The sequence below is a fragment of the Euleptes europaea genome, chromosome 1 (genome assembly GCF_029931775.1).
Source record: "Euleptes europaea isolate rEulEur1 chromosome 1, rEulEur1.hap1, whole genome shotgun sequence".
Lineage (NCBI taxonomy): Eukaryota > Metazoa > Chordata > Lepidosauria > Squamata > Sphaerodactylidae > Euleptes > Euleptes europaea.
The window spans coordinates 132,760,198-132,788,064 of NC_079312.1; the positions used below are offsets into that span (position 1 = coordinate 132,760,198).

The 27,867-nt window shown below is 44.9% G+C and overlaps 1 protein-coding gene across 1 annotated transcript; it reads right to left on the minus strand.

Moving 5' to 3' along the window:
* Positions 1 to 102: 102 nt before the first annotated feature.
* TMC6 (transmembrane channel like 6) lies at positions 103 to 27,867 on the minus strand. Its single transcript, XM_056867338.1, has 19 exons — positions 27,824 to 27,867; positions 26,608 to 26,741; positions 22,904 to 23,035; positions 22,556 to 22,714; positions 21,731 to 21,836; positions 21,178 to 21,271; positions 19,965 to 20,219; positions 18,751 to 18,944; positions 17,863 to 18,007; positions 15,528 to 15,683; positions 14,052 to 14,224; positions 11,626 to 11,707; positions 9,783 to 9,880; positions 8,995 to 9,090; positions 7,339 to 7,414; positions 6,279 to 6,412; positions 4,599 to 4,775; positions 3,422 to 3,500; positions 103 to 169 (listed from the first exon to the last, which is right to left on the minus strand). Exons 1-19 carry the CDS (start codon positions 27,865 to 27,867, stop codon positions 107 to 109), a joined length of 2,397 nt encoding a protein of 798 aa, XP_056723316.1. The 3' UTR covers positions 103 to 106.

Here is a 27,867-nt window from a genome sequence, read left to right on the forward strand (position 1 = left end):
CTGATACATTCTGCTGCTCAGAATGTACTCTGGTACATTCTGAGCAGCAGCCTCCTGTCCTTGCCATGGGAGTCAGAGCCAAAGGCTTACCTCAATCTCAATGGCTTCATTCTCGTTTCCCATAAACAGCATGAAGCTTCTGGATGAGGAATGTCTTGTCTTCGCCTTCCTAGAATAGCAGAAATATTTAAGGTGAGCAGCAGGAAATGGGCTCTTTTGATGCCTGTCAATGAACACATGAAGCTGCCTTATACTGAATTAGAATTTTGGTCCATCAAGGTCAGTAGTGTCTACTCAGACTGGCAGCGGATCTCCAGGGTCTCAGGCAGAGAGGTCTTTCACATCACCTACTGCTTGGTCCTTTTAACTGGAGAGGCTGAGGATTGAAACTGGGACTTCCTGCATGCCCCATCCTTGTTGCCTACTTTCCACCTGCAGAAGCTGACCAGCTTTGATTCAGCCAGAGCAACTTTAAAGTTCTTAAACTCCCCAAAATGTTTGGTAGTAGCCTTTAAAAAAAAATTGATTCCTGCGAGCCACTTTGAAAGCTAATTTTTGGCTCAAAGAAAAAGATTTTTTAAACAATCAATAATGAATGCACTGATCTAGGGTTGCCAGCTTGCCTGGAGAATAAATGTCCTATCCTGTTCTTTTAATAGAGAACAATGGGAAGTTACCCTCCATCCTGGAGGGTAAACTATATAGCATAATACACTGCTGCAGTCCCTCCCTTCCCCAAATCCCACACCCTCCAAGGCTCCACCCCCAAATCTCCAGGAATTTCCCAACCCAGATCTGGCAGCCCTAGAGGGGAAGGAGCCACGTGAAGCCATAGAGTCCACCCTCCGAAGCCACCACTTCCTCCAGGGGAACCAATCTCAGTGGTCTGGAGATCATTTGCAATTCCAGGAGAACTCAGTGCAACATTGACCACAAATGAATGATGAATTGTACCACTAGCCCCAAAAGATTTTTAGATCTTTTTTGCCTGGATTGAGGGGTGGTGGTAGAATTGATCATGCCCCTGATCCCACACAGCATTAGATGTGAAGAAGTTTCGCACAAGGAAACAGAAGCTGATTCCAAAATAAAGAGTAGTGAGTTCAAAATATTGTTGAAGACTTTCACGGTCAGAGTTCATTGGTTCTTGTAGGTTAGCACAATACCTTTGATACTTTTTGCAGGACAATGATTCAGCTCAACCCAACCCCTTTCTTCCTACACACTTGACACTGAGAGACACTGCCCTTCAGTGTTACTCCTCTGAAGATGCCTGCCACAGCTGCTGGTGAAACATCGGGAAAGAAAATACCAAGACCACGGTTACACAGCCTGGATAACCTACAAGAACCAGTAGTGGGTTCGTTTCTCGCATAGGAGAAACAAAATCTAAACTGAGGATATTCAACTCAAACCAGACTGACATCCCATTCCTGAAGTGTGAGCTGAAAGTGGAGTGGAAGTGGCGGGACCCTGCTGCCAGTGTAAGTGCCCTCTTATCACGGAATACGAAACACTTATGCTGGCAGCGGGGGCAGTTCCGTTGGCGCCTGGGCACTGCAGAGCTGCACGGTGCTCTTCCGATGCTGCAGCCTCTCCAGGACCTAAATCCCAGGAGAGATATGTGGCACCAGTAGGGGGGGGGGGTGTTCCCGGGTGGGGGGAGCTGACTATAGTCAGCATCCTAAGCCCCTCCAGCCCGGGAACGCCCTTTCCAGCAACAGCGTTGCTGCACCGGGTTTTTCTTGGCACAGCATCGCTGTTTTCAGTGGGGCTGTTTTCCCCGTTTCCACTTTTTTTGTTTTTTTTTAAAGGCCTTTTTGAGCCTTGCAGTGGCTGGGAAACCTCTTTGGAGGTGCTGCGGAGGCACCTCAGACACCCCGTCCCTGGCCGCTGCAAGGCTCAGGAATGAGCAGTGATTGTGAAATCAGAGCCCCATTCCCAGTCAAACCCTTGTGCCGGGTATGTCGCAATGTACGGGACAATTCTGGGTGTTGTAACAGATTGGAGGGTGGGGTGGGTGAAGAGGGTTTATTTTTCCTTTTAAAAAATCTAGACTGGCAAAATTTGTGTGAAGAGAAGGCCTGTATATTCCAGGGATCTAAAGTTCTGAAGAAGTTCTGAAGAAGTGAGCTGTGGCTCACGAAAGCTCATACCCTACCAGAAAATATTTTTGTTAGTCTTTAAGGTGCTACTGGACTCTTGCCCTTTTTTACTACTACCAGGGATCTAAAGTGAGAGATAAGCTGTATTTGTGAGCTCTGAGCACATTGTATGTACCTTGGGATACCTCTCAATGGAAGCTGGGCCGTCTTGTGTCAGGGCACTGGCCAGGTTTTGACCCCATGGAAATGCCTTCCCATGTATAATGCATTGATGTTTAATTTTATTGCATTTGTATCCAGTCTTTCTTCTGCCATGGGAATTCAAAGAGGCCTACACAGGATTCTAGGGTTGCCAACTGCCAGGTAGTAGAAGGAGATCTCCTGCTAATTCAACTGATCTCCAGCCGATAGAGATCAGTTCACCTGGAGAAAAATGGCCGCTTTGGCAATTGAACTCTGTGGCATTGAAGTCCCTCCCCTCCCCATCCCCGCCCTCCTTAGGCTCTGCCCCAAAAATCTCCCGCCGGTGGCGAAGAGGGACCTGGCAACTCTACAGGATTCGTAGGCAGTTTAATCAAGGCTCTGACCAGACCCATAGCTGTTTAACCTTGGAAAGGATGCTGTAACATGTGCCCTCCAACCGTACTGAGGGATTCACTCACCACAGAAGTGAATGGCTGCAACTCATGAGAGAGAAAGAAAAGGGTGAACTCAGGGATATGCAGAGAGGCAGACCCATTTTGTTTCGTACACCTTGATGAGAGCCATTTTGACAACCAAGCCCCCTTATCTGCACAGCCCAATCAGGTTTCCAGTTCTTGCTAATGCTTAAGTGGTACAGAAATGAGGAACTGGCATGCATGTAAATAGCCTTGTTTTATCCTCACAACCACACAGTGAGGAAGATGAGCAAACTGCAAGTCCTGCGGTGATCTCAATGGCTGAGCAGGGATTTGAAACCGGAGTGGTCCAGTCCAGGACAAGGGAGACATCTGCTATGCTTTGCAATAAGCCATGGAGCATGTTAAAGCTAGGAACCTATTCAACGTCTTGATCCCAGTGCTGTGACATTGCTGTGGGTTTTCTCATAGCCCCCCCCCCCGGCAAAGTTGGCTTTGAAGCCAGGACACAGGATCACCTTTTGTCTCCTGTGTTTTTTGCAGAAAAGCAAAATAGTAGCTGTAAACTTGGTAAGGGCTCATTTGAAAGACACCCATTCTTGCCCTGAACCCAAGCAATATTTCACTGCCGTTCAAAGCCTTTATAATCTCAGCGACCAACCCACCAAATGATGCAGAACCCTCCGCACAACTCACATTGGCAATCTGCTCCTTCAGGAGGGAAATGATTCTCCGTTGACCCTTCACCACCTGAATATTCAGGTAGATCACAGCTCTGCAATTGTAAGGGTATAGAATGTAAAGATCACTGCTGAGGAGCTAAGAGCTACATTCACAACAGAGATGCTGACTGGCAGGAAGGATTCAGTCTTTATATAGACAGCACTGCTCAAAGAGGCAAGGATTCACTAGGCAGTCAGCAATTCCTGCTACTGGTGCATCAAAGGGCCCAAAATCAACACAACAAAGACACGTGGGTCTCTTTTTCTGTTAACTGTAAACTGTGCAAATCTGATTCAGATTTGGGTCATGTGGGAAGTGATGAGGCAATTAAATTCCTTAAATACCTGTAAATAGAGGCGAAACAACTAATCCAGATCCTATCCAGTTGCTACTAGCCAGGGGGCGCTTCCCTGATTTCTTCCCCAAGCAAGAAAGTGTGTCCATCTGTTCCCCCTTCCCCATTTAAAATGCTCACAAAAGCACTGGGAGCTGTTTCTGATTCACGGCATTGAAGGGTTAAACCCCCTCCCCTTATCATGCAGCCCTGATTCAAAATGGAGCTGTGCAAGTGTGCTTGAAAGTACAATTGACATTTTATGGACAGGTGGAGATCTGTGATCTTCTTCACATTTGTTTTGACCCATGATGTTCACTGGAACTCTCTTTCCAGTGAGCATTTGATGTCTCAAATGCTACAGCAAATATGCTTGCCTGAGCACAGAACACACACTGTTTGCATGTTTGCAATTATATTGTGTAGCAGGAAGCTTATGTGGCCTCATTAGTACAAAGTTAAAAGTTAGTATGTTTAACTTCTATCATTAGGTCATAGTGCCTGTATCAATCACTAAGAACTTGCTTTAGCAAACACCATTCATGGCAGTTAATTAGTGACCCAACTGGATTAATGAGGAGCAGAAACTATCAGCCACTAAGATGGAATAGAACATTTGCTGATTATGAAGGTGGGCTAGGAAAAGGGGACCCACTCATCCTTCTTTCATTTTAATTATACAATGAGGTTAGGTGTGTTCCATACTTGGTACAATTGTGTTCCCCAAACTGCTGGCATGTTAGGCTGGGAGGGGACAGGAAGGGATTGCCAGTGGATGTTTAGGCTTAGATATATAATAAAATTCTTCTAACTTACAGTAAAATTCCAGAGATGACAAACAGGAAGAAGGTGTTTTGGATCATGTGCTGATGAATCCATGTAAACCAGGTAAGGTTCGGGTTAGATTTCTCCAGCTGTGTAACCCACATCTCCCCAGAAGCATAGATAGTTGCCAGGCTTTGGAAGGGACCACATTTCTCTGATGGTCTCACTCTGTAAACATGTAAAGACACACGAGCTACATACTTATTTAAATGTATTTATACTCCACTTTCCTTCTGCAGTGGGGACCCAAAGGAGTTTACAACACCATTCACCCTGCCATCATTTATCTGAGCAACAACCCTGTGAGGTAGGCTAGGCTGAGAGAGGGTGACTGGCCCAGCATCGCCCAGCAAGCTTCATGGCAGAGGGAAGAAGAAGAAGAGCTGGTTTTTATATGGCAACTTTCTCTACCGCTTAAGGAAGAATCAAACTGGCTTACAGCCACCTTCCCTCTCCAGAACAGACACCTTGTGAGGTAAAGGGGGCTGAGAGAGGGGGGATTTGAACCTGGCTCTCCAAGATCCTACTCCAACACCAGTGCTGGTTCTAATATCGAATGTGAACAGATGAGGATCTGCTTCCTAGTATATTTCGAAATGCAAACTAAAAAATAGAGTTTTAGTAGCATTCCAGAAAATGGGAAGGGGGAAAAACAGGTAGTTTTGACTCATAGTGTGAAACTTACACAAGTCTTGGTATGGCACCAACTGTGCAATATCCTGTGTCACAGAGGATACTAGGGCAAGACCGGTACATGTCCCTGCTCTAAGGGATGCTGGAGTGATGGGAAAGAGTGGCCACTCTTTGAGGGATAACAGAACCCTTCCATGCTAATGTTGTACAATAGGGAGCATGCCAAGGCTCTGAAAACTAACAAATTCACAAAAATGGTGCAAACGTTTTGTTAGGACACCAATGACATCGGGGTACTGAGAGAGTCAAGTCTACGTGGTGTAGTGGCCATGAAGCTCATTGGCCAATTAGTGTCTCTCAGCTGAACGTGCTTCACATTGTTGTTCTGGGGGTAAAATGAGGTAGGAGACAATTGTTGACCTTGCAAGCTCCTTGGAAAAGAGCAACATACAAATGTAATCAATTAACAACATTTTTTTAAAGGGGAAAAATTAAAGGGTAAAAAGTAAAAATCAATTAGCCCATTCAGACACATTCTGCACAGAACTTTCTATTGCACTAGTTGGGTGGAAGGGAAAGAAAGTGCATTATCACAGCTATAAAATACTTCCTCATGAGATCTAGGAAAATGCATTATATATATACCGAAAAGGTACCAATGTTGCCATAATGTTGCCTGGATACACGCCTTGACGGTCCTTCCACTGAAGCTTGACTCTTCTCCTTTACCTTCATCATCTCTATATTTCATGTCTATATTTTCAGCAGTAAAATCTGATTTAGCACACACGCCTATTTAAGGGAATTCTCCCTCCCCTCATTTATTTAGCAATACTACTACTACTACTACTACTACTACTTCGTCTTCTTCTTCGAATATTAGTAGCTAGGATGACTGTAGACTTTCCCCAAATATGGGTAGAATATGGTCTTGTCTTAGTATGGTAATAGTATATGTGTATTAAGTATATGTGTTGTGTATTTTGTTGTGTTGTAAATAAAAATAATAAAAAACTTTTAAAAAGAAAAGCTACTCACGACCAGATGGTGTAGGAGAGGAATACGGAAGCACCCAGGAACGAAGGGAAGCACAGCAAAGTGATGAAGATGGTGCTCATGTGAGATGCACGCCAGGGTTTACTAGGAGACTGGCAATTTCTCATCAAGCTGGTCTGGGAGGGGAAAATCCAAATGGTTTAAACTGTTTCACTTGTTCTTACCCACAAAAGATTATGACTGGAGCTTCATCAGAAAGTAACGGTACAGGGGAGACAGACACATTTGGAACCCATAAGGGGGAACAACGAATGGTGCCTGTGTGTATGCATTTAGAAAGACTAGTTGGCAGGCAAAGGGTCAGCCCCCTGCTGTTAGTTCATTCCAAAGTGTATCCACCTCAAACTGGCTTTTCAGTTTAGAAATATAAAGGCTCCATATGTGCATTTGTACGTAACATGGAGTTTGCCTTTCATCTTATTGTCAGTGACAAAACAAAAGATAGGTTGGTTGCTGTGGAACAGGGACCCCGGACAGATTTCCTTTAACTATCTCCCTAAAATACGAAGAAAAAAACCGACACATTAGCTTTTAAGAGTTGGTTCCAGGTTTCCATATGGAGCAGAAAAAACAGGGAAGAAACTCCCCCCCCAATGCAGTTGTGGCAAGGAAAATGGCTGTTCCTGCCTTCCCCCCAGCCAGAAATGTTGTTAGACTTTAAGGTGCTACAGGATTCTTGCTCTTTTCTATTGCTACAGACAGAATAACACGACCACCCATCATGATCTATCCCCCCACGACTGTGCTCCAAGCCCATCTGGGCTCTCCTGTATTTTTAAAAAACCATTTCCCACAGCTGCTCTGTGGCTGTGGGGAACCCAGACCCAATTCTTTAAAAAAGCTAATGTACATCAAGTTTGGCTCTTAGCTATGGATTAGAACAGCTCCTCCCTCCTTTAAACCTGGCTCAATACTTTCCCACCCCCTCCCTTCTCTGCACTGCAGCCCTTTCTGTGATCCACCTCTATGCTCGTGCCTGCCAAGGCTGCCTCATTGCCAGGAAAAGTGCATTAGAGCTGGTAGGAGATGTGCAGCTCATTACCTTCTTAATATAGAACAAGAGCACCAACTTGAGGATCTGGACAGCTGGGAGGAGCGGGGCAAAGAAGACCCCCAGCCTGGAAGGAAGGGAGACAAAAGACGGTTAGAACAAGCCGGCAGGATACTCACACACATCTGCACAGAACAAACCTAAATTTTGCAGTCAGCACCTTGCAAGTTATTTCGCATAATTCAAGGATGATCATAGACCATGGAATGTTTTGGCATGAGCTGAAGGGAAGAAAAGCACAATAGTTTGGGGATGGAGGCAGGTGGGCAGCAGGGGCCAATGGTAAGGAGCTGTGTTGAGCACGGAGGTTCTACCCAACACAGAAGCGTTTGTGATTGCGGCCTGATGTGAAAGACTTTAAAATATATCTAACATTTTAAAAATGGGGGGCTCACCCCCTGACCAGACTGGCAACTTCAGCTGCCTACCCTTTTCATTTCTGAGATTCCATCAGACACTGCCCAAATATTTTCAGACTTTCAATAACATTTAAGGTTAGAAACCTGGATTTAAAAAATATAGTACACCAAGGCTTTCCAGATTTTAACTTCCATGCCAGTTTCTATGCTTGCATGGCCATCCTATGAATGCAGAGCTCATATCTCTACATACTGAAGAAGTACATGTAACAAGAGTGAGCCCTTGAAGATGGGTAGGCTTATTCAATGGAGCTGGGTATACAGTGCAAAGGCAATGGATGTCTATCCCTATATTCTGAACTGTACACAAAGAATCATAATTTAAAGAAAGCAACCATTTCGAGAACGGGAAGTAGCTATGAAACTTGGTGAGAGGCTGCACTGGAGGATTCTCTCCTCCAACAAAAAAATCTTAGTAAGAATCTGCTAATCTGCCAATTGTACCCCTTCCTGGAAAGCTTTGATCTGTCTGTTATGTTTTGTAACCTCCAGCATTTAGCTGTTATAATGTGTAGTACATGAGCTGTCATTGGATAGTTTGAACTCTAAAGTCAAATGTCACAGCCTAAACTCTCACAGGTGTGGGGAGGCAGAATTATGATTTATTTATTATTATTAGTTTTATAGCCCACCCTCTCTGGCAGAAGCATGATGTATTGGGGTCCTGGTGAAGTTCCAGGTTCAATTCAAGATGCCTTTTCACCTCTAAAACACTTTGTAGCCTGAAACCTGCACATCTCAGACATTGCTCTTCTCCCCCCGCCCCCATGTCAAACCTCCTCCCCTGCTAAGGTCTACTGGGGAGACAGCTGAAAAAACATCTACACAACCTCTGAAAACTGATGTAGAGTTCAGTGGTAAAGCTGAGGCTGGATGGGAGTGGGTGAGTGGAGATCTGCGAGGAAACTAAAGCCAAACTGTTTCAACAGGCATTTGAAAGCGGCTAATTAGGGCTGTTCAGTTTTAGAGCTGACCTGGATATTCTAGTATTATTGCTATTGATTACTGCTAATCTTGACATGTTGGACGTTAATTTGAACCCTGTGGATGAGGTGGGGCCCAAATGTTTTGAACTAATAATAAACACATTCTAAAGATGCTCAGCTGTCTAAAAAAAATGTTTCATGCTTCTATCTATTCAGTGCGGGAAGAACTTAGTAAACCCCAGCATGAATGAGGAAATGGAGAGGTAGCAATCCTGCAGAGGATGGGAATGAGGATTTCTCACCATGTGAGGGTTTGTCCATAAATAAGCTCCAGCACATTTCTAGCAATGTCAAACTCTGGCCTCTGCTTATTCTGGCTTTTCTTCTCCAAGATAATCCTGTATGACAAGAGACATAGATTAAGAAAACAGCTGTCAAAAATTTAAAACTTGGCTGCTGAGTGCCTCCCCCTGATTCCTTATAACAGGCAAATGAGAAAAGAGTAGTTTCCAAACTCAACTCCACAGAAACTCAGTACACACTCTGGGACTATTTCTCTGTTTCTGCCCCCGACCCTTCCTAGACAATTTTATCTTCTCATTTTCCAGCAAAGTCATCTTTCTTAATGGGGGCATCCACCAAGCAGTAGCAGGCATCTTTTACATCCCCACAGCTCCGGCTTTCATTCACCTGCTCTACATTTGCCTGGGCCTGTCTTTGGAGAGGCAAACTAATGGGGAGAACCATATTAGTCCTAATCGTGTTTACTCAGAAGTAAATATTTTCCAATGTCACTTTCTTAGGATTCTAATGCAGGGATGCAATCGACATCCTACTGCAGTTAATAGCAATTTTAATGCATCTTGGTAGCATCCCAACGTCAGTCTTCTTTCATTCATAAACATGCATTAAAAATGTAGGAACAATTTTACCCTGTAGTCAGTCTCTTATTTCTTGAGTACAAGTGCATTAAGGTATACACAATCTGCACTAAATGACACGGAGCATACTAAAGGTGGAGAGAGGCTTTTATGTCCTGGCATGTCAGAGAAAATGTTAATATTTGGGAAAGGGGTAGCCTGAGCATTACCTCCAAATCAGCTCTCCAAAGACGGTGTCCAATAGGGTGAAAATGAAATCTATCACCACCAAACGGTATAGCTCCTGCCCCACAAAAGTCTCCCAGCACTGTGGAAAGAGGTTAGACATTAGAGAATACCGAAGGAAAGGCTCTTCCCACCACTGTTCACACAGCAGCCCCCCCCCCCGCATATCCTTGCAACAGGCAAACTATCAGGAAGTAGTTCTCAAATTCACACACAGTGCTCAGCTCCTGTGCTTCCTTAGTGTTAGCTAGCAGTCACAGGCAGGATCCAACTCTCATTCCTACTGTATGTAGTCACTAGAGCTGTGGCTCTCAGTCCTTTATAACCCTGCTGAGCAAATGCTTCTGTAGTAAGGCGCCCAATTTGAACTGAAGCCAGGACTGAAGGGCCAGCTCTTCCCACTGACCCCTCCATAATGGCTTTTTCAATCCCAATAATAACACACTATGTTAGAGTTCTTCCCTTAGACGTTTCATCTGATCATTCACATTTGCTGGATGACTTGCTCACATGCAGCAGATGAGGTACGTAGCAGGGCGGAGGGGGAGAACTGCACTAGAGCCTCTGTGCTACTCATGTTTGACAGGAGTGAGCTCAAGAGCACTTTGCTGATGTCTCAGCCGGAGGATACTGAAGGCAGACTGTGGCCATAGGGATTAGAGATTGTGCTGGTGACCAGAGAAGAGAGCCTTGTGGGTCAGACTGATCCCTTGGTGACAACACTTGCCTGTTTCTGTTTACTAACGATGCAGTCGTCTTAGGAGCAACACTGGGGAACATCCCCTTGCTCCTCCACATGTATGTTCAACAACCCAAGGTATATGCACACACACTTGTGCACACAAACCAGAACATCCTTGCACTCAGCCATGAGATGCTGTGTCTATTTGTGCAAGTTTCTCTTCTTCTGGAGATGTCTGACAAGCACCTTCCCACATTGTATGGGATTCTCTTCTCTTCTCAATATTGTATGGGAAGGGGGCCACAGTTGCTCATAAAACCCTTACCCACTCTAAGATCTGAGCAGGGCTTATTTTTGCTATGTGGAAAGGCCTTTGCTGACTGGAGAATCCTTCTTACTTGCTTTTGAAGGGGGCCGAGTTCAGTTTGGTGCGGGATCAATGAGGGAATACAAGCCCATCCTTACTGCAACCAGAAGAATAGGAAACCTTGTACTGTGTTTTGTTGAATACTTCAGCTGAAATCAGATTGATAAAATGCTTTTCTACAACATAGCACTCAGAAGCATTGTGTAACAATCCAACCCCTCTTCTTAACAAATCAACGCTGATAAAGTCATGTACACCCCACATATTAAAACTGCACCAGGCCAAGAATTCACAAAACATGACGCAGCCTGCTCTCACTAAGAGGAGGTCTGTAGAATTTTGTTACATCTCCAGCTTCCAAGTCCTGTTCAAGAGAAACCTCACACAGATAATACAGTTATATACTCCAAGTGGGAGGTTTTCAGAACCTGGATGGACAGGTACAACAAGTTCTGTATTTGAGAAAAGGGGACATGATAGTTTGATGTAAATCCCTAATCTTTAACATAAGCAAGAAGACAGGCTGCTTGCTGCATAGAACCTTTTGTTTGCAAAGGGCCCCCTCTGTTTTTTTTTGGAGCAAGCATCCATGAGCTGTCTCGCTGGAAGCTATTTAGTCAATGCTGAACCAAGGACAGAGAAAAAGTCTTTTGTTCCAGTTACACAAGGCCACTTTTCCCCTGCTCTTTTTCTGTTATGCTGTGAGATAAGAATTTGGACCAGCCATTGTGAAAAGTATCCCAGCAACTGCTGCAGTTCTCCCCAAACTGACACTGACCTTGATCTTTGAGGATGTCACTTTTCGGCTCAGCCAGTGGTAACACAGCAGGCCTAAAATGACCATTTTCAGAATTAAGTTTCTGCATGGAAAAAAAGAGAGAAAATTCCTATGCTTCCCAGTCAGATTACCAGTGACCCTGGCCTTCCCCCTCTTCCACTGTCACCAGAGTAGCCCCACAGTCTCAGGAAAGGATGCTGTTGGGACTTTCTCTCCTTGGTCAGTTGCCCTCCTATTCTCCCTTCTCTCAGCTGATGCAAGCAGGATTCCTTTTGCTCCGACAAATGGGAGTCCGAGCTTGAGCAACAGAACAAGATGACCAGTTGGGCAGGATAAACCTCACTGGACTTCTCTTTTATACTCCTGTTGGGCTACTGAAGAGACAAGGAGGTTCTTTGCCTTCCCACCTGGTAATCCTTGGCTTGTGCTGGCAAGTCATCTCAACTGTTTGGTCTGACAGCTCCTTCCTGAAATGCGTCTGCTCACTACTTTGTGCTCACTCACCACTGGTTTAGAAGGCACTGACTGATGATCAGTTGGGGGAGGGGGAGAATGGGTGGTCCCTGCCTTATTACAGAGCATTGGATGAGATCGCTTTTTGATCTCCTCGGGGTCTGGTTTCTGAAAGGCAGGAAGGCACAACGATGTTGCAGTGGAACCAAGTCTGCCTGCCCTCTTGGAGTGTGTTCCTGCAGTTTAGGAGGAAGGACTGCCCCACACAGCAGAAAGATGCAGAAGGCAGAAATCTGGCGCAACAAACAACAGATCAAATAATAGATAAAAGATATTAAGAAACATTTTAGTCCAATTTCTTCTCCTACACATTACTGTAGAGACTTATTCAATAGTTCAGCAGACAGCCACATTGCTATAAGAGTGTCGGACCAAGAGACCCAGGTTGTAATCCCAGCTCTGCCATGGAAGGTTTCTGGATGACCTTGGGCCAAGTCACACTCACTTAGCCTAGCTCACCTCACAGGGTTGTTGTGAGGATAAAATGGAGGAGAGGGGGATGATGTGAGCTGCTTTGGGTCCCCATTGTGGAGAAAGATGGGGTATAAATGAAGCAAATAAATAGTTGAATGCACATGAAAGCAGGCTTGGAGATAGCCCCTTTTATGTACTGTAAACCTTATTAGAGGTGTTGTTTTAATCTCTTTTCAGCTACTAAGAGTAATCTTTCTGCTTCATTGTAACATGGAAGGTTAAATATAGACTGTATCTTAAATGCTATGCTTCCCCTGAGGAAGAATTTGTATGTTTGAAATGGGTTGGGAATGAGCTTGGAATCATTTCCGGCATTCACAGCTTCTGCATCTATATTCTGAATCTGTCCTGCAGAGAGAATCGACTCCAAGGTCTGACCTCACGAACCATGCCATGCCCCTTGTGTGCTTCCTCATTCGAAGCAACAAGAAGCATCAGCAAGAAATAGCCTGTTGACATTTGCAGAGTTACTAATTTTTTCAAGACCCTAAATTTGTATAATTCCAGTGTACTGCTTCTTCCTTGGTCCCTGGCACCAGTGCTAATGGTTCTGGCAGAAAGAAATATTCACATCTTTTCTACGTCAAGAGTGCAGGTAAATAACACAAATTGAAAATTCCCATAAACATAAAGCAAGAGAGGATGCCCCTCTTTGTAGCATTTGCTACCAATCATCTTTGTAGCATTTGCTACCAATCATCAAAGTCCTTAGAGAAGCCTTAGAAATGGGAGACATTCAGTTGTCTTTTTTCCATATTTGTGCAGAGGAAGAAGAAAGGCTACCAGCATATTCAGATAAGAGAGCCACATGTTGAGATCCAGGTCATCTAATGGGAGCAGTTAACATAATGCGTAACTACACAGTACCTTGCTCCTGGATCCATCTCTGGGACTATCAAGCGAATGTGTATCGGGGATTTTAAGGTAAAACTGTAGAATTACCTGGTGCGTTGGAGCCCAATTTGAATCAGGACCTCTGCATATGGGAAAAGGGGGCTTATGGCTTCTCCTCCCCACCCTGTAAACCGATTTCCCGACCTGAAATAACCCAGGGAACTCTGTATTTGCCCTGTTAAGTAATACAGATGAACCAATCAGTTACAAGAAAGTTTATCCAAAGGGGCAAAGAACATTTCCTCAGGGCCGTTTCGGGTTGAAAACACTGTGTGTATAATAGGAGGGGGAGGATAATACCGTACCCCCCCCCCCCCGTGCTGTATGCCATGGTCCCAATCTTAAATGGGCCATTGCCTGTCTGGGAATTTAAGTTTTACTCAGGAACTCATTGTGCACATCTGCTTGACAGTCCCCAGGGCAGACCAGGAATGATATATTGTGTAGCCAGGCCCTACATAAATGTCCAGAACAGGCAGCAGAAGCAGCATTCCCGTTATCTTTTGACCACCCCCCTTGATTTAAGCTTCCAGGCTCTGGATTACCTGCAGATGGCTATGTATACCTCAAGGACTGGAGACTCCTGCTTCTCCCAGGCAGCCAAGAGGTTGTACATGTATGGCATAAGCAAGTTAATCAGAGAGACCAGCAGAGGCAGGGCCAGGAGAAGGGCTTCATTCCCAGACTGGCTGCTTCTTGTGAGCCTGTCATGGTGAACCTAAGGAGGAGACACTTAATGAGTTACCTGTCCCACAAGGTGTTGTGCTGGGCGTTCCCAATTCCTGAACACACGTGAAGCTGCCTTATACTGAACCAGACCCTTGGTCCATCAAAGTCAGTATTGTCTTCTCAGACTGGCAGCGGCTCTCCAGGGTCCCAGGCAGAGGTCTTTTACATCACCTACTTGCCTAGTCCCTTTAACTGGAGATGCCGGGGATTGAACCTGGGACCTTCTGCATGCCCAGCACATGCTCTACCACTGAGCCACGGCCCGTCCTCCTGACGTATACTTCCCCACATTTAACTCAAACTGAGCTAGAACCGGATTTAGGCCTCAGGAGGCCTTCTACATTACTGGAGAGTCGCTCAAATTACAATAAGAGTCATGCCTCAGGAGAGGAGCAATTAGTCTCCGATTAAAGTATTTATTACACTGAGAACAGGCAACACAAATGATTGTTTTAATGTAATAAACTCTGAATGTGCTATACCGAACTCACAGAGACAGACAGAGAAATTAAAATGCGGAGGGAACATGAGTGAGGACTTCAAAGACAAACCCATCTCTTGGCTCCATAAATGTTTGCCCCTGTGATTGGTCCTAGAGGAGGGCCTTCTGCGTACCTTCCCAGGTTGTTGCCACTACAGCTGAAACACTAGCAGGGGCATCTTAAGCAAAGTTAGACCCCTAAGTCCATTGAGCTCCACTGGCATAATAGGGAGTAGAATGTGTTTAGAATGGTGTACGCCATCTGCACAAAAGCCATCAAAAAACATTTCCAGAATAATGTTATCAGGTTACTGTTGAACATCTGCTTAACAAATGTAGGGGCTTCATTGTACTGAGACCCTCTAAGTTAGCAGCTGCCAGGAATATGCCACACTTTTCAGCAGCTTCTATGCATGCATATGTATACACATGATGCTTGAATAGATGCCAATGTTGTTTCTGGAGAACAGAGTAGAAAAGAACTTTTTGATATTCTCATATGACTTTACCAAGTAAGATCCTCCGTGGAGGGCTGGGTGAGGGGAGAGTGAGAGAGAATGTGATCATGTATGATGGAAACAGTGAACTCATCCCTTCCTGGATAACGCCAGTCACAAAGAATACTTTAGTATTTGTTTTTGGGATCAGGCACCATACCTTGAGAGCATAGTGAATGGCCCCCTTCCCAGGAGAAGTGCAGGATTCCCCATCATGCTTCCAGGAAATCAGAGACAATTATTAGAGACAGTACCCCATTGTAGCTAAGAGAGCAAGATAGATTTTGGAATGGGAGATCTTACGGGTCACTTACGTGGTGTATATATTCAGAGAAATAGTAGACAGCAACGACGCAACCCAGAACTGTGCCAAGGGATATTGTCCAGGCCAGCAGCCAGACTACCAGCCTCTGCAGCCTCTTACACAGGTTTAATGGTTGTGACCTGGACCGCCGCTCGGCCAGACACTCCTGTAAAAGGAAAGCCAATTAGAATGGGCCATGAGCACAGGCCTGAATCATGACTTCTGAAGTAAATGGCCATTAAAGAAAGCACAGCATTCTAAATAATACACCCATCCATAAGGGCCAGCAGTAAGTCCATTGATTAAAACAACTTGAGATACTTCAAGGCCCAGGGGAGTGAGTCATAGGCCTACTTAGAACAGGAAGTGAGGAAAAACAATTGCAAGAAAAGATGGGGGCAAAGGAGATTATAGCCTTCAAGAAATAAAATCTTATTCCAGTGGAACCCCTGTGCTAAGTCTGCTAGAGGCAAAACAACTTAGACGTGTGACACTTCAGAGACATCAGGGCTGGATTTTGGGCTGGAAGTCCAGGACCCTGCCTCAGAAGGTCTCCTCAAGTGATGGCACAGAAAATGGTAGTTCATCCCCTTTCTGCAATAGTGGATGTGGGAGGCTGATGCTAAACTGTGAGGCAATTCTGGACTAGTTACTACTTGATACACATGAGTGAGGTTGTTCAGAAATGATAAAAGAGGGGATCTTTCCCACTATTTCAGTGTAAGTATATATGGAATGATTGATTATCCTTGATGACTAATGAGTGTGGAATCAGGCCCATGCTTATGTCACCCTGTTGTAATCACAACCGGGGAATGCAAGTAGGAACTCTTTTTAATTCAATGTGGGTTTTTTATGGGGTGAAGTGGGAATTCCAATGCAGTTTACAAATTGTGAGTACAGAAACAGGAAATAATAGTGATTAGTTTAGCATAAACTACAAAAGTGTGACCTTTTTAATAAAGTAGGGATGGCAGTTATGACATATTCATTAATCATGGGTAAAAGTGTTTGATTTTTTCCACAAAGGGTGATGTCAAAACAAAGAAAAATATGTTTCTATTTGTGATGTCTGGGCTTTTAAATGTTGTTTTTCTAAACACTGCTTGCCTATGCTATGCAGCACATAACAAACACTAGCCCAAATCAGTTGCTTAGAACAGTTGGGACAGTTACAGAAAAATACTATATTAATTGGTTTTTAAGGGTTGTGATTGGCCTACTTATCTTGTTATATCAGATGGTCTCATATGCACTTGTTGATTGGCTATTTGCATTTATGTTGCTTATCTCTTATTTAGTGGTAAACAATCAGATATCTAGAAATAACCACATAATTGTGATAAATCAACTCAGAGAAAGATAAGATTGTTATTTTTCTATAAATAAGCATTCCTGTGAAAAGCAAATGAGATTTCTCTAGCTGGAAGTCTCAGCGGAGTAAGAGGTGAGATCTCTTGGTAAAATTTTGGGTATCTTGGGCTTGTTTGATAATCCCTGAAAATAGTGAGACAAAAGCTGAAACCTGATTTGTTTTAAAACTATCATTTGTTTTAAAACTATCATTGTTTTAAAACTATCATATGATTTAGAAATGCTAGGAATATTGATAATTTTAGCACTAATTTCAACAGAACTTGTGGAGAGAATTCTTTTTTGCCTTTATTTTTTTCTGCCTTGCTCAATAAAAAGAATTATTTCTTTGTTCAATAAAATATAAATGTTTATGCAAGAGTCTTGTCTGGTTTCCTAACAGTTCAAGAGAAAAAGAACTGACTCATCCCCAAAAATACTTTTGTATTATCAGAGTTAGAGGCAGAAAAGTTTTTCTTTACGTGATAAACCCTGGAGAGCTCTGTGGCTAATCAGTCGAGTACAGAGTCTCCATCAGGGTGCCGGGGATAATCCCATGCTACACCCCAGATAGTGGTAGGGAACCTACCGAAGGTGTATCTCCCAAAAAGTCCAAAAAAGGCTGGGAATGTACAGAGCCCATGGCTGGCGTCAGAGAAACACAGGGATCTGCTATCAGAGATCATTACACCCAAGAATTCAAAGAAATGCTGAACTGTAATTGAATTAAAATCTACAATTTAAATGAGTTTATCTGCACAAACAGCAGATTACAGCTGACAGTGGTTAAAAACTACTGATGGTTTGGAGTGGTATCAGCATTGTGGCATAATGGGCAGAACAATTTCTTGTCAGTGCAACTTCACATTTGTGATCTGTGCTGCACTGGAGCAGGAGTGGCAGATGCTTGACCTCCAGAGATCCAACATTTTCACAAGGAGGCCCCTGGTAGTTTCCCTTCTATAGTCCGAATCCCCCTGCTCAGTACTTACCTTCAGCTGAGTGCAGATATTTTCACTCTGAAGTTGAAGAGAACGTTCCTGGATCACCTTATAGTCCCAGGCACAGAAGACTTTAACTGCCAGGTCCCCAGAGCCACTGCCCACACGATAGCTTTCCCCAAAGGAACGAGACATGCTGCAAGGAGAAGATGCAGCAATGATTATGATTTTTTGACACCTATAGGCCAGAAGGTAGCTTTATTTTTAGGGCAGAGGCCCAAATAAAGGTATGATGCAGAAATTATAAGACCTTATACACTGCTTGATGTATCCACATCCTTAAGAGCCCAGCATACAATAGAAGATGAGACAGTGAAGCCAGGTTTTAACATATAAGAAATTTACAGGGAGCTTCACTGCACTAGAAGGGCTTTTAGATATTTCTTACTGCCCATTATGATATGATTGTATTATTAGGATATGTGATAAGTTATAATTTTATACTGACCACTGAGGAAGGCCTTTCCAGGCCGAAACGCGTCTGGTCCTTTTTGGATCTCATATTGGTCAATGAAAGATTGTACATCGCAGTTGTTCATGTTTGTATATATTTAATGTGTTAGTTTTTGTCTTTATTAGGAGTTTTATGCTTTTGATCTATATGTGCACCTTATTAAACATTATATATTTGTAATTTTAGCATTTTTCATCTCAACCTCTTTGGTTTGTAATCAGCATTTTGGTTGAGTTCCATCAGGATTCCCCCCCCTTTTTTGGTGTTTTTTTTAATTATAAGACACCCAGATAATTTCTAATTGCAGTGCAGAGGGAATGCCAATATGAGATGCGGTTTTCTACCTGAGACAAAATGCTGTAGAAAAAGACAGGGTGAAGTAAGTGCCTTGTTACCATGCAATACAACCAAGGGATGCATCTCACCTGTACACTAGCAGAATGCATGTCACAATGAAGGAGACCCCGACAACAAACACATAAGCCAATGGCATGTTGTATGGCAGATGGGCCTCCCTGGATTGCTGGCAATGTCTGATGTGAGAGCCAGAAGCACAGGGATCATTGAGAGTGAAGTTGCTGTAGTAGCCGTAATACATCAGTGTGTGACTGAAGTAGCCCTGAAAAGAGAAGAGAGACATTGAGAGCTGCAGCTGTCACTCTCCAGAGGATGTGGCTTCATGGGGCTGTTTCATACACACACGTTTGTCACTTAATTAATGCAGGCTGATCAATAACATGTAAAAGGGCCTCAATAGATAAAACACCACAGATAGAATTTGTGAATCTTCTCATCTAAAATACAGTGCTTTTCTGCATTCACACGCATTCAGGCACCAGTCACTAAGAAATAAGAGATGAACAATCTCTATCTCTTATCACAGCAATAACATTATAGGTAAATTGCCAATTGCCAGTTTCATTCCGATGGGACTTAGAGGCTGAAACAGCGCCTCCCCAAGCCTTATCCCATACAGGGTTTACATTTTCCCCATTCTTTCCCCAATATGAAGGGTTTTGTCTGGATTAAAAAAAAACAAAAACACTCCATTGTATCTGGTAGGCAACCAGCGGGGGTGGCTGGGGCTTTTACTAGCCCCATCAGTGGACACATCAGTGCAAAGACGTCACTTCTGGAAGTAACGTCATCATGTTGTCAATGACATGGGAGACACTCTTTTATTTGGGCAAAACTCTATGAGAAAACAGCTTCTACCTAATACCAGAGTGTCTCCCATGTCGGTGGTGACGAGATGACATCACTTCTGGAACGACATCATTATGCTGATGGGGCTGAGGCCTAGGTCTCGATTTGTAGCTGGTAAGACCCCCGCCGGCCATCTGAACAGTGCTGGGGAGAGGGGGCCCAAAGTGGGGGATCCCCTGCTCCCAGTGGAGGCCTGGCAACCCTAGAACCAAGATACCCAGATGCACTAAAGTATATCATCCAGCACATGCCTTTGTCAGAGGTGTGCTAATTTATCCTGGAGGTGAATGAACATCAGATTCACATTACAGGTACACCACTATTACAGGTACACCACTCAGCCGGGTCATAGATCGGGGGAGAGAGGAGAATATGATTGAGAAGACACCTCTTGGCACTAGCAAGAGCTTGACTTCATCTGATGAATACTCACCGCTCCAGTGAGGAGCTCAAGCCCGGTGAAGGTTTCATTGTTAGGTGTGGCAGGAGGGTAAGCAGCCTGCATGGCAACCACAAAAACCAGCAGGACGAGGAACAAGAAAAGATTAAACATGATCAAGGTCTTGAGGAACAGGAAATAGGAGAGAATGCTGGATCCAAAGCGACCACTGATCTGCTTAAGGGAATAATGCCAGGGCTGGAGAGTGTGAAGGAAAGAAAGCCAACTGTACCAGAAATTTCGGAACCCCTGCAGGGAAAACAAGAGAATTCTCTTTAGCTGAGCGGATTCTAGCCAGAGGCACCTGAACTACGTGGAACTGAACAATTAACTCCTTTGACTTCTCAAAAATGGAAGCAAGGATTAATGTGCTCCTATATTAAAAAGAAAGCTCCCATTTTGCCCTTGGCAACCAATTGCCATCATGCCTATGAGAGATGAAGAAGAGGACTGGCAGCTTCTGTTTCAGTTGTGAAACACTCTAGTCCGTTCTCCCTTTTGTGTAGTAACCAAGGAATAATTTCCATTTGGGCAGCTCCTAAAAAGTGTTACAGAAGGGACACCTCTTGCCCAAACTGTGGAGCACTGCGAACCTACTTGAATCCAGAGCCACCACCCCACGCCTTTTGTCACCATAGAAAATACTTGTGTAATAACATGGCAAGATCTTCCCAAAAATGTAGAACAACCTTCCAGCCCTGTTGGAATCAACAGAATCTTCAAAGCTGGCAAAAAAACTTAACATAGTGGGCCAAAGCCTTCTGCAGGTCTGCCTTTGGCTCTCCAAATAACTCTGACATTCCTCAAAGAAATTTAATGGCTATTTTCTACAGGTGATACTTTCCCCAGGTATACTTTTTCCAACTTCATAGAGGAGGCCACATTTTCCCACAGAAGTCAGTGACCCCAGAGACTGTTTTTACCCCCCACACAAGGAAGATACATATATTCTTAAATCTTATTTCTTAGGGTGTTTGTACAGCCAGGGTATGAAGAAAAAAGAGGAATGATTTCATCTGTACAAATGGAATTGGCTCGCGTGATGTGGGGAGTGGGCAACATATCTTCAACAGGAGTGCAGTTATGCTTCCATTTTGGCAACACCTGCATTGGGCCTGAGCACAGATTCTCCTCACTGCCCATAGGCAGGTGGTGCTAAAGAAAATCTTCCTAAACTATACAGAATGGGTTGAGGTTCATGACTCACTATGATGATGTAGTATTTAAGCCGGCTGCAATATGACAAAGGAGCTGTTGTCTTGGGTTTCCTCAAGGTACCCGAGTGCCCACTTGAATCCTGCCTACAAAGCCAAAAAGAAGAAGAAGAAGAAGAGTTGGTTTTTATATGCCGACTTCCTCTGCCACTTAAGGGAGGATCAAACTGGCTTACAATCACTTTCCTTCCCCTCCCCACAACCGACACCCTGTGAGGTAGATGGGGCTGAGAGAGCTGTAACTAGCCCAACGTCACCCAGCTGGCTTTGTGTGTAGGAGTGGGGAAACAAATCCAGTTCACCAGATTAGCCTCCGCCACTGATGTGGAGGAGTGGGGAATCAAACCCGGTTCTCCAGATCAGACTCCAAACCACCGCTCTTAACCACTACACAGACAGGAGTGCTTAAAAACTGTGCTTCTGAAGGGAATCAGGTTCTTTGCATGGCTTTCAGGCACAGAACCATCCACATTTTATTTTGCATTCCCTGTTCAAGAAGAGCTCAGGAGCAGAAAAGGCAAAGCACACGTGCTCCAAGGCCCTCACCTGAGGCTACGCTTCTCTGCCAGGCTCAGAGGCATCGCTTGCAACATATTAACACGTTGACTTGCTGGCAAGCTCTGGAGTTCTTTCACCAGGAGGCTGCGCTTGGCTAGGGAAGGAAGCACACTGATGGTTAAAAAAGGAAGGTATCAGAGCAGGAAAGTACAACAGTACGTTCAGTGAAGGTCTCAGATGTTTTGGCCCCAAAAGGGGAAAAATATGTCAAAAGGCTGGCCATCTTGCTCCCAATGGCTTCTGGAATGCAGCTCAGTTTAAAAAAAAAACTCCACACAGACATGGAGGTTGAAAGCAGAAAAACGGAACCACATCTGGACTCTGCAACCACTATTCTACAAAAATAGCTGCCTCGTGACACCATTTGAGGCCGGCCTTGCCCAAGGAGAACACATGAAGCTGCCTTATACTGAATCAGACCATTGGCCCATCAAAGTCAGTATTGTCTACTATGACTGGCAGTGGCTCTCCAACATCTCAGGCAGGAGCTGGAGGGACGAGAGAAATCCATAACTTGCTACTGCTGTGTTGAAGGACAGTGGCTATTTCAGCCCTTGTAGTATCATTTACCTGGAAATAGAAATTGCCCCATCTATATTGGTGAGAGAGCTCAGTTTGTATAATGTTCCATCAATTTCTGGAGAGAGGGGTTGAGTATGAAAACATAAAATGAATGAGGCCACACGTATTAAAGTTTCCGTATAACGCTGATCCACCAGAGCAGCTACAAAGATGTATGGGTGCTGGGTTCACCTCCTCGCTGCAGCAAGGGCCAAGCCAGCATCATCTTCCTAACTCTTTCAGCAGACTTACTATCCTCTTCTTCACGACTGGAATCCAGGTCTATCTCAAGCTGCCGGAGGCTAGGCCGTGCAGAGCGGGACATTTCCTGCAATGGGGGACGAGTACTTCTACGCCGCAGTCTGGCAGTGCGATTATAATACTGGGAGAGGATGGCTCCTCTACTGCGACCTGCAAGCAGAAGGCGAGGCACAATGAGTGTTGGGGGTGGGGAAGGAGCCCGTCAGAAGAAGGGTTTTCTTCTCTGACCTTCAGCTTTCAATCCCCACTTTTTTTACTCTGTCCTGAAAGCCACTCTCACAAAACAAGCTAGACTGGGGCAAGGGCTGCATAGGGGGCTTCCTTGCTCACTCAACTCACCGATTGTACGGCTGGGCATGCTGGCTAGGATGCGCAGCGTAGCTGAGGAAAAGCCAGGATGTTCCTCAGTCTGTTCTGATGCTTCCCAAGCCTCAGTCCGGCGGGCAGGAGAAGCCATATAGGCCAGATTCTCTGGAAGGAGAAAAACATAACTTTTTTGTCTTAAAGCCATGCTTGAGGACAGCCAACCTGTTAGCTGCCCTGTCAAAGCTGGGATCCTCCATCCCTACTTTTTAAAAAAAATCTCCAGCCTACTATCTAGTTTAGCATACATCAGCAGTTCTCAAATTTTCTGAGCTGAACCAACTCCTCCAAACTTATTCTGCCCTCAACTATTTTCTTCCACAACAGTGCTTGCAGAAATCTTAGCATGCAATCATGTGCATACATTGCTCTATGCAAGTACCTGAGGATTGAGGTGTTAGATTGAGGCAGCTTTGACCCTTTCTAAAACCACATACAGAGAAGCACCATTAGAACAAGAGAGCAACTTTTCCTTTAAAAGGCTGAGGTGCTACAACAAGTGGGAAAACAGTCACCCCACACACCCAATGTGAATGTGAAGACCCACTTCTATAAAGATGAAAATTGGCATGTGGGTGGAAACTGAGGGATCATCCCAGATTCCAGGTGCATCACCAGGTTCAGAGACAGGTCAGAAACTGGCCAAATGAGGGAAAACAATGACAACTCAAAGAATCTTGGCATTCACTGTGCAATGGTGGGTACATCTTCAAAAATGCATTTGAAAAGCAAATGCATCACTTTTTACCCACAGTGAATAATAAATGCTTGTGCTTCAATGACATTCTCAAATTTGTCAGGTGGAATTTTGAAAACTCAACATGTATTAAGAAAAATGAAATATCCAAGTTCAAAATCCTAACCATGCAATCCTGAAGGAGGGGGGCAAAGCTCCATAGGAGTTGGTGTGACCCTGCACCGGTGCAAGTTCCCATTTAACCTGGGATAATGGGCACTTACACCATCCCGGGTAGTACACATACCGGCGCCTGGGCACCACAGAGCTGCACAAACACCAGACCAGGCCCCATGGTGGTGCATCTCTAGTGCAGGGGTCCACGCTGGCGCGGAAGGGAGCGTTTCCAACTGTGGGGCCGACATTAGTCAGCTTCCTGAAAGTTTTCAGGCCAGGAATGCCCACTCTTCCTGGTGTAAAGTTACACAAGGTAAAATCGTGGCGTAGCCCATAATGCCTCATTATAGGAGTTCAACAGTCCCCCCATCCTTTGGCGCAGCCATGCCCCCAGGGCCCAGGCGGCTGAGGATGTCAATCAAGAGGCCAGTCAATGAGCAGGGGGCAGAAGGGGGCCAAGACCCCACAGCGGCACCCAATAGCTGGACTAGTATATGGGAGGCCTGGGTTCGAATCTCCACTTATGCCATGGAAGCTCACTGGATGACCTTGGGCCAGTCACACTCTATCAGCCTAACCTACCTCACAGGGTTGTTGTGAGGATAAACTGGAGGAGAGAAGAATGATGTAAGCTGCTTTGGGTCCTCATTGGGGAGAGAGACAGAGTATAAATGAATTAAATGAATTAAATAAAATATTATTTCCAGGACAGGCATGACAAGATCAACATAATAATAACAACTGGTTATTATTATTGTTGGGTTGGAGTCAAACAGCTCTTTAGTTAGTGGAAAAGGAAGGTAGGATCCCCTGTGACCTTAAAAAAGCTGTGCTGGAGATCATGGACCAAAAGCCATGTTGGATAGGAGCTGTAGTAAGAAGGGGAACTGAGTAAGAGTCAGTGAAAAAGCTGGGTGGACCCACCTCAGTATTAATAATCATAATGATTAATAATCCTCCTTTTTATAGATGTGGAGCTGAGCTGTTACCAAACCACTCATGTTGGGGTATTTAGATCAGATAGGGATGATGGCTATTCCTGTGCTTGGCAGGCGGAGAGACAAAACACATGCCACAGATGGCACAAAGGAGACGTGCTACTACAATATGCTTATTTACAAATTAGTGAAGCTTGTCCATCTAATATGGCAATTATGTTGCCTGGGATGTTCTAAAATATGGTCCTGTTGTAAAAAGTTGCTCTTTCAATGACTAGAAAAGATTGCTGTCTGAGTTGTTTGGTCTCTACAGCTTACTGAGTAATGTTTATCTGTTGAACTGTTGCAAAGAGATTTTGAGAAGCACTTGAGAAATTATACTATTTAATTACTTGCCCATTCTGCTTTCATTGTGCAGAAGTAAGCTCAGTAGATCAAACTCTTAATGATAATTTGTTCATGGCTTTGGCACCTAGTCTGTGGAGGGAAAATGATCCTATAGCAGGATAATGGTTGACAATAACTGTGCATCCTGAGCGGAATGCCTGTGCCGGGCTTAGGAGGCAACGCAACGGTGCAAAAAATCCATGCAACCCTATGAGGGTTGCACGGGAGATACGTGCAACCCTAAAAGGTGGTGTATCTTGTCCCCCCAAAAATAGGGCATTCTCAAGCTGTAACGGGTCAGGAGGGTGCCTGTGATTCCCCGGGAACGCCTCCTGGGACGCTGGGACGCCCCGAGAATGCCTCCCGGGATGCCGCGGCAGCCTTTGCCGGCGTCCGGACACTGGCGGCAGGCTCCGGCGGCATCTGGGCCTGGCGCTGCTGTGACAGCAGCCGGCAACCAACCCTGCACGCCGGCGCTAGGCCCACAGACGCTGGCGTATGCCACCCAGGCTTCGGCGCTGTGGGCCCTTGCGCCTGTGCAGGCCTTCACCAGCCTCCAAAGGCCTTTCGTCCTGGCTGCCAGTGCATCTCAGAAATGCGCTGTAAGAAACTACTGCCACCCTGACTTTCAAGCTGGGAACTGAGAATCAAGTCAGAGCGTGCATCAGAAACGTTTTCTCTTTCTCCTTCTCTCTTTCTAGCCATTTATGCATGGGAAGTTTGCTTTGGGTTTGATGCTCTCTTGATCCACACTTTTCTCATCCTAATTCTCAACACTATATGCATGGCAGTTTACTGTCCCGAAGAACTCTTGAGTCTAATCTTAGAGTAATGTGCCCATGCATATTTCTCCTGTGATAATGCAAAGCTGCTGAACGAGTGGGGGAGGGGCTGCTGGCCACTACAACAGCATCAGGAAAATACAGGCAAAGTGTGGGGTGGGAGTGAACTCTGAGGGATAGAAAAATCATGCATAACTCCAACGAAGACCTGAAGCAGTCCGGTGGAGAACATGAGGCAAAGTACCCATGCATAAATGGCCTCTGTCTCTGCAATAAACATTAGAGGAGGAGGAGAAGAAGAGTTGGTTTTTCGATACAATCTTTCTCTACCACTTAAGGAAGAATCAAACTGGCTTACAACCACCTTTCCTTCCCCTCCCCACAACAGGCACCCTGTGAGATAGGTGGGGCTGAGAGAGCTCTAAGAGAGCTGTGACTAGCCCAAGGTCACCCAGCTGGCTTCAAGTGCAGGAGTGGAGAAACCAACCCGGTTCACCAGATTAGAGTCCGCTGCTCATGTGGAGGAGTGGGGAATCAAACCTGGTTCTCCAAATTAAAGTCCACAGCTCCAAACCACTGCTCTTAAAGGCTACACCACGCTGGCTTTGAGGAAAAGAGCAGTCATGGGAAACTACGTTAAACATATACCTCTTACTTCAGAACCAGGTATTTCCCTCCACTCAGTAAGCAGACGTATGGTACACAGGCACCAAGACTCACCTCTTCCCTTGGAAGTCACATTTGCCATCTCCTGCATCTCCATCATCTCCTGTTCAGCCAGCCAGCTCTGCTCCTGGATTAGCTGGTGGAAGGAATCGTGCACAGCACCTTCGTCATAGGGACTTGGGGCTTGGCTGCAGGAATCAGAGGACCAGGATTCAGATCCATTCAATTAGCAGACTGTCCAAGAGGACAGCACTCCAACTTTCAATGGATTCACATGAGATAATCTTGGAGGTGGACATATATAATGAACAAGAGGGGGGAAAGTCTTACCAGCCCATATGCCTCCTCAGCCACAACTGCTCTTATGGAACATCAGATTCTCTATGCAACACATTAGTATAAAATATAGGGCTCATATTGCATCTTGTGAACAGGAAAACCCATGTCCTGCCATGCTGTTTCTCCAAAGAGATACTTCAAACATTATAGCAGAAGCAGGCGTGCATCACTAGCTTCTAAATCAAAACATATCCCTCAGTCTCTTGACTCCATTGAGACATAACACGAAACCATGGTTTAATTAAACTGTGATGACGGTGATCATGTGAATGCACACCACTGCATGAATTATGATTAGGTGCACCACGGCCCCACCACCATGGCCCTGTATTGTCAGCCTTCAGGTGGTGGGGTGGAGATCTCCCGCTATTACAATTGATCTCCAGGTGACAGAGATCAGTTCTCCTGGAGAAAATAGCTGCTTTGGCAATTGGACTCTATGGCATTGAAGTCCCTCCCCTCTACAAACCCTGCCTTCCTCAGACTCCACCCCCAAAATCTCCAGGTATTTCCCAAGCCAGAGTTGGCAACCCTAGAAACCCAAAAGCCTCCCCTGTTGACTTCTGAAATAACGAGCCAGGCTATGTGTATACCAAATCTTGGAGGTACAAACTGTTTTGTGTGGGGAAGGGATTGACAAATGAAATGTCCCCCTGTGAAAACTTTCTAGTCATCAGTCATGTGTGCACCACATTTCAAATCTCTGAAAATATCTTAAAAACCTGCAGTCACACCTTGTCTCCCCCTTTTTGAAGGAATGAAGAATGCACACTTTATTTTCAGATTCCTCAAGCGATGGAGGTGCCCTGAGCTACATCAATATCAGTTTCAGGGCTTGTCTATGCTCACGAGGCAGAAAACTTTAAAACAATTTTAAAACGGGTGGGAGTGCAGCTTGAACACCAACTGTACATAAAACTGTAACACTCACTTGCCATTCTCAGAGCCAAAGCTGAAGGTTAGCGTGTGGGCCAT